At 42.6% G+C, this 10862-nt stretch overlaps 1 protein-coding gene across 1 annotated transcript; it reads left to right on the top strand.

The window, feature by feature from the left end:
• Positions 1-2332: 2332 nt before the first annotated feature.
• Positions 2333-4516, top strand: FIGNL1 (fidgetin-like 1). The gene has a single exon (XM_010008343.1). It carries the CDS (start codon positions 2336-2338, stop codon positions 4409-4411), a length of 2076 nt encoding a protein of 691 aa, XP_010006645.1. The 5' UTR covers positions 2333-2335; the 3' UTR covers positions 4412-4516.
• Positions 4517-10862: the final 6346 nt, after the last annotated feature.

Below are 10862 nucleotides of genomic sequence, written 5' to 3'. Positions count from 1 at the left end.
CGGACCCGCCTGGGCCTGCGGGAGCGGGGAGGCCTACCCGGCCGGGCGGGCTCGGGCTGTGCCCGCGCCGCTGCGGGGAGGGGGCTGAGCCTCCCTGGGCTGGTGAGCCCCCCTGCCGGGCGGGCCGGGCTTCCCCGGGGCTGGAGCGGCAGTGGGTGCTTGTGCGGGGACGTGGCCGCATCCCGCGCGTGGCTCCTCGGGAGCTGCTGACACGCGCTGTGCTGGGGCTGCGCCCTCGGGTGCCAGAAATTCGCTGTGGGCAGCGCTGGGATAAACCCTCCGCTTTACACACTTGGATGAAAGAAAGTGCGATGCCCACAACGTCTGGCAGCAGTTACGGCTGTTGAGGCGGGACCGACTGTATCCATGAGTGTGTTTGTGCCTTTCCTTTGGAGAAGTAGGGATAACTGAACAACTTTCTTTCAGTGCTGTGAAGGTGATTACTAAATCTTTAAGAAAGTGGTGGTGAACCTGAGTTTTTATATTCTGAACGATGTAAATCTATGGAAATATTTCATTGCAGCCAATGCCTGCTACTGAACTTTTTTCTGAGCTTGGCTTTTATGTTTCATAAGATGCTTTTTGATTCAGTGGTTACAAAGAAAGGTCACGTGCACAGTGGCAGTTAGTTTGTTGTTTTAGTAGTTATTTCGAGAAAAGAAATAAAAGGCTGCAGGTTTCCATCTCCTGTTCACCTGTTGCTTGGCCACAGATGGATTATGGTGGGAATTTACACCTCTTTTGCAAGGTGCAAGTTGGACTTCTCACAGTGTGAAAGTTAACAGTAATTTTTCAGAGGAAGCCTTATTTTTATGTTGGTTTATTTAAGTTGGCTTTCCATGTGAAGGCACTGAATTTGCACGTAAAAGATACACTGACTTCTCTAAACAACTCCACAAAGTTGGGCTTAAGTCCAACAAAATCCAAACCAAAATAATGTATCTCCTTACTGTTTTATTAATGTGTGAAACCACTCCTTGCCATAATCATACAGTGCTCTCTGTTGTCTTACACTGATGCAGCACTTCTTGAGGCAAAATAGAGAGGACCCACGCACACACCCCAGATGCCTTCAGCTCTTTCTCTCTAGTCTTTCATGTACATTACACCTGCCCCTTCATCGGTGCTCACACAGTCTGTAGCTGATTCAGGAGACTGCAAGTTTATTTATACTCTGTTGGGAGGGGTGTGGAATATATGAACCTCCACTTCAATGGTGTTTTATTTAATTAGTCTGACTGAAACATCCCAGTGCGTATTGAAGTTAAAAAAAAAGATAAATTATAATTTTATATATTTCAGTCATGTCATACTAGATGTATGTCCCGTATGGACAGATGAGAAGGTCAGAATTACCGTGTTAGGAGCTTTCTGCAAACCCTGTTGATGCAGTAGGAGGTTTCTCATAGTCCTGCTTGTGCCTCTGTCTCTTCTGAAATCAGGAATTCTTGATGTTGCCAGAAATACCTCTGCATGAGATACATTGCAGAGAAAGACTTACTTGAAAATACATCATAAGCAAGCATATCTTTTCAAGGCAAACAAAATGCTCCTTCCTAGCCAAATGTAACCTTTACTATTTCTTTAAGTAAAAAAAAAAAATGCTGAAGGAATTTAAATTATGCTTTCTAAAACTGATAAGCAAACATTGCTTTAAACACACAAGAGCTTTGTTTCTCAAAACTAAAATGGGGACATTTTAGTATATTCTAAGTGGCACAAGTAGTTTTGAACATTTACTATGAATCTAAATATTTTCTTCATCTGAAAGTCTACTACATTCAGGCTTATCCATTCCACTTTTACCTCCCCTCAGAGAATTTACATATACTTTTATTTATTGGCTTCGTTATTTTATTTTTATTACTATGACTGTAATAAATTTTATTCTTCTGACAATTATGTATAATCTGCCTGCCTCTGCACTGTGCCATATTCTGTCAAATAAGAGTGAAAGCACTGGTGATTTCATTTAACAAGGCCAATTTTTGTTTGGCCATCTGTTACCATTCTTTGCAGTCTATTTACCTCCCCAGGAGACCTCTGGTTAGAAGTGAACTTTTTTTTTTTTTTTCTTTTTTTCTTATTTCTTTGGACAAGGAGGAAAAGAGAACCTCATTCTAAATGGCTTTATGCCACAAAGGTGGTTGCTTTTTTAAGAATAGTGTTGTGTCCAGACAGGCTAAGTAGCTTAAAGATCTACTGTGCTATTTCTCTCAGTTAAAATAATGTATGTTTTAATGTGTATGTATTTAGGGGAAAAGCAGCCAAAGCAAGTAGCTGTGAAATGCATTTTATAACAGCAGGTATTTTGATGTATGTTTCAGTGTCAGTGATGGAAACCCCCAGCCACAGCACCGTGCACCTGAGTGACTGGCAGAAAAGTTACTTTGCTATTACCTCTGGCACCTGCACACCTGGACAGAAGGCAGATGAATACCGTGCCAAAATCCTGCGTATTGAGTATGCATGGGCAAACTCCGAGATCTCCCAGGTCTGTGCTGACAGCCTGTTTAAAAAATATGCAGAGAAATACTCTGCAATTATTGACTCTGACAACATGGAGACTGGCTTGAATAACTATGCCGAAAACATTTTGACTTTGGCAAAGTGTCAGCAAAATGACAGTGACAAGTGGCAATCTGCCTTGACTACAGATAATGTATTTGAATTGAAGTGTGTGCAAGGGAGGATGCAGGCTGGCAAAAATTTCCAGAGCTCTCAGATGGCACTAGCAGATGCCTGTGTACCAGCTGATAAAGAGGTCACTGCTTCTGCTGCTCCAGGTCTTCCTAAACTCAGTGTCTTCTGCAATGCTAGAGGGACCGAGCTATGTGCTGGCTCAGCAAAATGTGCAAGTCGGGCACCAGATCTCCTTCAGCATCCCTCATCTTCAAAGTCTCTTCAGAGCAGTGTGCCTCCTGTGACCAAAACTTTGGATACACTTCCTGCGTCTTCAGCCTCCTTAAGTGAGCAGGTTCATACAGGTTTTCAGGCAACTCCATTATTTGGAAGCAAAGAAGCGACAAGTAGCAGTTCTCTGAAAATGCTGAGCAACTGTCATGATGGACAAAATCTGTCTCTTTCCAATCAGTCAGCTGTACCCGCCTGGTCTGCAAATTCTGGAAAAAGAAAAGCATTTTATGGTCTGGCTGATGAAGGCAGCGCAGTGATTCCTGGCCTTGCTCCATGCCAAGCTTCCATTATTACAGAAACTGATAGTTTTTCAGGGAATAGAAACAGAAGTGAAGAGAGCAGTATTCCTAGCTTTAGAACTGCAAAAGAACAGCTGTGGGTGGATCAGAAGAAGAAATCTCAAAACCTACCCCAGCGTGCACCAGCCTTTTCATATGGAGGTGTGAAAAAATCATTGGGTGCAGGCAGATCTCGGGGTCCGTTTGGCAAGTTTGTTCCTCCAGTTCCAAAACAAGATGGAAATGAAAATGGAGGAGCAGAGTGTAAGCCTCATGCAAGAGGACCAACAGATCCTTTGCTTCCTGTAGATGAACGACTGAAAAACATAGAACCAAAAATGGTTGAACTCATAATGCACGAGATCATGGACCACGGGCCCCCTGTCAACTGGGATGACATTGCTGGAGTCGAATTTGCTAAAGCTACCATAAAAGAAATAGTAGTCTGGCCTATGCTGCGGCCAGACATCTTCACTGGGTTACGTGGTCCTCCTAAAGGCATCCTTCTCTTTGGTCCCCCTGGGACTGGCAAGACTCTTATAGGCAAGTGCATCGCATGCCAGTCTGGAGCCACTTTTTTTAGCATCAGTGCCTCTTCTCTGACTTCCAAGTGGGTGGGTGAGGGGGAAAAGATGGTCCGGGCGCTGTTCGCCGTGGCGCGATGTCAGCAGCCAGCAGTGATTTTCATTGATGAAATTGATTCTCTGTTGTCTCAGCGTGGAGAGGGGGAGCATGAGTCATCAAGAAGAATAAAAACTGAATTTCTGGTCCAGTTAGATGGGGCAGCAACCTCCACTGAAGATCGTATTCTAGTGGTTGGCGCAACAAATCGACCCCAAGAAATCGATGAAGCTGCCCGGAGGAGACTAGTGAAGAGACTGTACATTCCTCTTCCAGAAGCCTCAGCTAGGAAGCAGATTGTTACCCGTCTAATGTCAAAGGAACACTGCTCTCTAAATGAAGAGGAAATTGCGCTTATAGTTAAGAAATCAAATGGATTTTCTGGGGCAGACATGACACAGCTCTGTCGAGAAGCTTCTCTGGGCCCCATCCGCAGTCTTCAGTCCATGGACATTGCAACCATCTTGCCAGACCAGGTACGGCCTATTGCTTTTGTGGACTTTGAGAGTGCCTTCAGAACTGTGCGGCCCAGCGTCTCCTCGAAGGACCTAGAGCTCTATGAAACCTGGAACCAGACATTTGGTTGTGGTAGATAATTGCATCCTAACTGTTTTGTAGAAAGTTTTCTTTAGCACTCTTGCATATTAAACACATGATAATTTAGAGTGTCTGCACTTCTTTTTGTTTCTGTCTTTGAAATAAATTCCCTTATATTATGCAGGCAGAGGCCTAGGCCCTGATCTGAGATTTTGACAACTGGAAAGGCCATGAGAAACTGCTTGTCACTCCATGAGAAACTGCTGAACACAAGCAACAGAGTGGGAAGCTGAGAAAAAACAGAGATGGCTGCTATGAGAGATGAAGGAATTTCACTATTATTTAAGGGCAGGATGGTCAAACATCACATATAATTGAAGAGAGCACTGGGGGTGAACTCTTGCAAGGCCCACTGCTCTATCAGTAATGCCATGCCATGCTAGGCTGAGGGGACCCAGGTCATGTTAGCAGAAATACCAGTTTTGGACAGGGATGTGGCAAAACTTGGACTGATGGGCAAAAGTGGTTAGGGGCACATTGTTTGAGACGAGACAGGAGCAGAGGAAGGAAAGAGTCAAGGTGGAGAAGATTAGAAAAGTGGGGAAAAGGGGACAATTCATGTAAGCAGCGATCTTGTCTGACAGCCCTGTGCCACATTGCTGTGGTATATCCCAGCTTCTTAAATCCTTTTTCTGATGATTTACGGCTTGACTTTGTTCTCTGTGCGGCATCTGTGTCTGTTGCCCACGTACCTGCAACTGGAGAAGAGGCTGTGGGTCACTGTCTGTAGGATCTGAGGGCCAGCCGGTGTGCTTGGAGCCAGGTCCTGTAGGGATCCTGCTATGTGCACAAACTTCACTAACAAAACTTGCCAGTGATCTTCATGCTGGACTAGCTAGCAAGTAGGGTGAAACCAGCACCTGGGAAGAGCCCAGATTTAAGCCAGGGACATAGATTTTAGATGAACTTAAATGCTGTGGCAATCTTTAAAGGCTCTGTGGATGTGATGTCCTTGCAAAGCTGGAGAGGGGCCCTGCTTGTCTTGCTGGTGACCTTCAGTCCTGTACAGCTGGAGATGAGGGACAAGATGGATCAGCTGCATCCATCAAACTAAGATGGGAGAAGCCTCAGACTGAGAGTGCACCCAACTGCTCTCGTGGCCAGGAGGGAGAAATCCCGTGTCCCAACATCACCCGGGTTCCTCATTAAAAAATCTTCAGGTAGCAATGGTAGAATTCCTAGCTGGCTTGTTCCTGGTGTTCTTACTTATGGTCTGAAATAAGTGCTAATCCTTTTGTTCACATAACCTGTCCTTGCTGACTGGCTGGACACAGCTGCCCCAAATGGAAAATAAAAGCTTTTTTTTTGGATTCGTTTTGTTAAAGTGGCAGAGGTGGCTGCAGTGGTGTCCATGCTTTGCTTTCAGTTTCTCTAGAGCATTTCTTCTCCTGTTGGGGAGAAATGCAGAGCTTAAAAGCTAGTCATATGTAGATTTTTCTAAAAATGGGTTAACACTGTTTAGGTAGCATTTTTTTAAAGTCATTTGGGAACTACAGGGGCTGTGAGACCACGGTGAACCTTGCATTCAGGGTAGTTAGGAAGATTTGGCATTCCTTGGAGCTCATCTTGATTTAAACATTAAAAAAGTAAGTTCTGTTCTTAGCTTATGTTTTTATTAAAGTCTGGTATATATTCAAAATTGTTTTGGAGAGATGTAGTCATTCAGACATGCAAATGTATGTTTATTTTTGAAATAGTGAAACTAGAATAATTAGATTATTTTGTAAGAATGTGTGATAGGATCCAAATTGACTTTTGCGCCAGTTGAGTAAAGATTATGAGACTAAATCTTCTCATATAAGTTCAGCGGGTTTGCTTTCTCCAAACATCTCTCCAACCCTAATGAAAAATGAAAAATTCTCTTTAAAATCTTTTCTCAAGCAAGTGAATGAAAACCCCAGAGAGTTTTAATTATGTAGTAAAACCTAAGGGCTGCTCAAGGGTAATAAAACCCTTATGTATGATTAAATAATTGCCTTACTTATGCTGGGAGTTATTCTGGTAAGCTATGTGAGCATACTGTGCTCATCTATGTATCTGAATATTCATATGTTAATGGAAATGGCTCTGCTGACAGGAGCAGTGAGAATGCACAGAGTGACAGAAAATAAAATGCCTCCTAAGACAGCAAGGACGGTGAGAAAAATGCTGTGCTGCTGTGTTTCCCCTCTGGAAAGTGGAACTTGAGAACAAGGTGAAAGACCCACAGCACCAGGCATGAATATTCTTCCTCCTCACATTAGTTAGCACTCTCTTGAGTTAGATGAGCATGCTTTTGTTATAGAAAATACATAAGAATACTGAATGGGAACATTAGGTGGAGTTTCTTTCTCTTTTTTAGTTGGAATGCAGATAATACGACTCCCTCTTCAGTCATCTAGCAATATTTGGGCTTTGCTGCAGGACTCGCAAGTCAGCAGGACTTCCAGTATTAGTCCAAGATGTATGTCACAACCTGCTATACCTGTGCCACCAAATGAGATTAGATCCCCAGTAACATGATTTCACAAAATACAGAAACTTTCATGGAAGTGGGGCATGACTGTAATTTAAGGGAAATGGTGCAGATAAATCCACTTTAATGAATCTATTTAGTGTATGTAAAAACCTATGTGCTTTATTATTTATTCTTTTTGGCTGGCTGAACTTCATAAGAAGAAATGCAGGACTCATCCCTGGCTTTGTGGTTCAGCAATATTTGATGCACAAGTTGCTAGTTTCTCTTAAATAAAGGTAAACAATTGCAGTCCTGGAAAGGTGAGGTCTTATTAGCAAGCAAGACAATTCAGACTTAATTTTCTTGGTGCGTCTTGTATTTAAATTAGCTAAGTTGTCTCAGAGCAGTATGAAATCCCCAGATGGGTTTTCATTTATAGAAAACTGTGCCAACACAAGGATGTAAAAAGCTGATCAAGCAGCTATGATCATCATCTGCTGACAGCAAGTGGATGAAAAGCAGACTGGTCTCTGAGAGCATTGGTGTGTTTTTCTCATAGAAATTGTGGAACTACTCCCAAGCCAACATTTCTTTGGAAAAAAACCCACCAAACAAACAAAACTCTCACTTCTCTTATTGACATTGTAGTTTTTATGGAAGTGAGGAATTGGTTTTGGTGAGCACTTAATAAGGCTTGAAGATGATTTGAGCTGCAGGTGCTCAAACAATGTTTGTCTTCAGATTCATGAGTTTTTGATTTTACTGTGTTTTCCCATTTTTCCCAGCTGGTTTCAGCAGCAGCATTATGCAGTGGAGCCTCTTTCTTCCATCACTTAAATCACTAATGAAAACATTGACACAGCTACAAGTCACGTCCTGGGCTGCATCATAAGAAGCACGGCCAGCAGGTCAAGAGAGGTGATTCTATCCCTCTACTCCACTGTTTTAAGACCCCACCTGGAAAAAAAAAAAAAAAAAAAAAAAAAAAAAAAAAAAAAAAAAAAAAAAAAAAAAAAAAAAAAAGAGGAACCTGCAGCTGTGCAAGCTCAAGTAGGGGCAGGGCTGCTGCTGTTGTCGATTCTGTTGTAGCGTCACAACCATGTAGTTCATCCTGACTTGGGTGTGTGCAGCTTAGATGGTCTCTCAACACTCTGAGTGCTCCTCTGTTTAAGTTGAGTTAGCTTGTAGGCTTCATGGATAGGGTGGCACATTGTGCTCTGTCATACTTCTGAACATGTCACCTTTGGCTACTGGTGTGTGCACCATAATGAAACATCCAAGCTAGAAATGCATTCAGGCAGTTGTGAGGCTTTTCACCAAAGCTATGTGAGAAAAGTTCCCAGGAACTGAGACTTTCCTTGAATTCTGCCGATAGAAAACTCCAATTTCAGATTAGTTTGCCAACTTTTGGACTGGAATACTACAATCTGAAATTCTCGCTGGGCTTTGTGAAGTGGAAACACTTGGGTTCATGAAACGAAATGGTGGGCTCATGAAACTAAATGATAGGTCTGCTAATGCATTGCTTTGAAAGGCCATCTTCATGTATTTGCAGTCAAGAAAAAACAGTACTGGCTTTTGTTTTGTTTTCAGAAGTAAATCACAAAATTCTAGGCAGTGTCTTGTGGAAATTCCTCCCCAGTTTGTACAGGTTTTTAATTCTGTGCTGTGTGTTAAAATGTAATGAAAGATGAAATGAGAGTCATGGTAAATGGAGTAAAATCTAGTTGGTCACCAGTGGTTCAGTTTTGAGGCCAGTCTTGTTCAACATCTTTATCAATGATCTGGATGAGGGGATCAAGTATACCCTGTGTAAGTTTGAGTATGGCACCATGTTGGGTGAGAGTGTTGATCTGCTTGAGGGCAGGAGGGCTCCGCAGAGGGACCTGGACAGGCTGTATCGATGGGCCAAAGCCAATTGTATGAGGTTCAATAAGGCCAAGTGCCAGGTCCTGCATTTCTGTCACAACAACTCCAGAGAAAGAGTGGCTGGAAAGCTGCCCAGCAGAAAAGGACCTGGGGGTGTTAGTCAACAACCAGCTGAATATGAGCCAGCAGTGTGCCCAGGTGGCCAAGAAGGCCAACAGCATCCTGGCCTGCATCAGGAATAGTGTGGCAAGCAGGAATAGTGAGGTGATCATGCCCTTGTACTCGGCACTGGTGAGGCTGCATCTCAAGCACTGTGTGCAGTTCTGGGCCCCTCACTACAGGAAGGACATTGAGGTGCTGGAGGGTGTCCAGAGGAGAGCCATCAAGCTGGTGAAGGAGTTGGAGAGCAAGTCATATGAGGAGCGGCTGAGGGAACTGGGGATGTTTAGTTTGGAGAAGAGGAGGCTGAGGGGAGACCCCATTGCTCTCTACAAGTACCTGAAAGGAGGTTGCAGGGGGGTAGGGATTGGCCTCTTCTCCCAAGTAAATAATGACAGGACCAGAGGAAATGGCCTGAAGTTGCAGCATGGGAGGTTTAGATGGGATATTAGGAAGAATTTCTATACTGAAAGAGTGGTCAGGCACTGGAACAGGCTGCCCAGGGAGGTGGTTGAGTCACCATCCCTGGAGGTCTTCAAGAAACATGTAGATGTAGTACTTCAGGGCATGCTCTGGTGGCTGAGGTGGTGGGGTTTTTTGTGTTGCTTGTTTGGGTTTTTTTGTGGGTGGGTGGTGGGTTGTTTGTTGTTTGTGTGTTGGGTTTTTTTTGTGTTGATGGTTGGACTGGATGATCCCAGAGGTCCTTTCCAACCATGACAATTCTGTGTAAAATTTCCTAGGCTTCTTCTTTTAAATTTAGAGATGCTTCTATGATTTTCTGACTCTGATTCTATGATTTTCTGATTAACTGATAATAATAATACTCTTTTAGTAAAACTTTACCTACAGCCAGGGGAAAGGATGCCTGTCAGTTGGGATCGTCCTTCCACCTAAACCTGTTACACAGAATAATAGGTGTCACCAGTTAGAAATATTATTCAGCAGTGATTAAGATATGTCTATTTTCTCTTTTCCAAAGAAAAATTTTAATTTTATGCCAATTAGAACTGGTGATGCTTATTCTTACAGATCTGATGTAACCAATAAAAGCTATTACAAGAGTTGTCATGAAATAGCTTGTGCTCATATATTTAGTTCAATATTCTGAAGAAAGAAAAGTTTAACCTTTATTATTGTTTCGCCTATGGATTTTTTTTTTAATTGAAAATATGAAAAGAAAAGAAAAATAGAGGTGTGAGGTATGGACATAGGGACTTCAAATGTTCTTGATATGTTGTATTTCTTGCATTCTAAATATTTACACTACATAATGGAAATACATCTTCTACCGTGAAGGATAAGCCATGTAAGTAAAATAATAAAGACTCCCCAATTTTCATAAATTATGGAGAGGTGTTTTCCAGAGAGGACATGAACTCTGGAAGCTGGTTTCTGCAAGCTATTGTGGTTCCAGAGACTCCAAGGATGCCATAACATAAAATTAGAAAAAAGATATAAATTCCACTTTCAAGGAGGTCACGGAAACTCTGGGCTGGTAGAGCTACAACAAGAGTGAAGGAAGAGGCAGAAAACATGTTTACAGTGACAAGGGAGGAGGTAATAACAAACTGCTTCCCAGGTTCTGTGTTTAGTCTTATTTTTTGAACATCCTTTGTGATTTTTTTTCCCAGTGATTTTAATGATAAATGCCAATGGTTCCACCCTGCTAGTTGTGGTGCCTCACTGCTGTATCATGGTGAGTGTTACAGCTGACTGAAAAAAAATGAACTGGGATAATTTAAACATTGTGACATCAAAGGTCATTCCAAAACCAGAAGTTTTGCACCACAGAAACGCAAGAGAACTCAAGATGAAAATTTTAGGAACTTTTTACTGTCGTCTGCTAAAAAGATATGCTAATGCCCTGTCTGTAAATCTGTCCTTGTCAGAAGAGACAAACTTGAGCATGCTATGGACTAATTCCTGGTAACTACTACTTATGTGCTTTTAAAAATACTTATGGCAGAACAACTCCCCGAATATTT

The sequence above is a fragment of the Chaetura pelagica genome, unplaced genomic scaffold (assembly GCF_000747805.2).
Source record: "Chaetura pelagica isolate M959 unplaced genomic scaffold, ChaPel_1.0 scaffold71, whole genome shotgun sequence".
NCBI lineage: Eukaryota > Metazoa > Chordata > Aves > Apodiformes > Apodidae > Chaetura > Chaetura pelagica.
Note: the sequence above shows the minus strand (reverse complement) of the source record. Positions and strands in the feature narration are given on the sequence as shown.

Excerpts from the sequence above, each read along its gene's own strand:
- FIGNL1 (XM_010008343.1), top strand. The coding sequence starts at position 2,336 with ATGGAAACCCCCAGCCACAGCACCGTGCACCTGAGTGACTGGCAGAAA.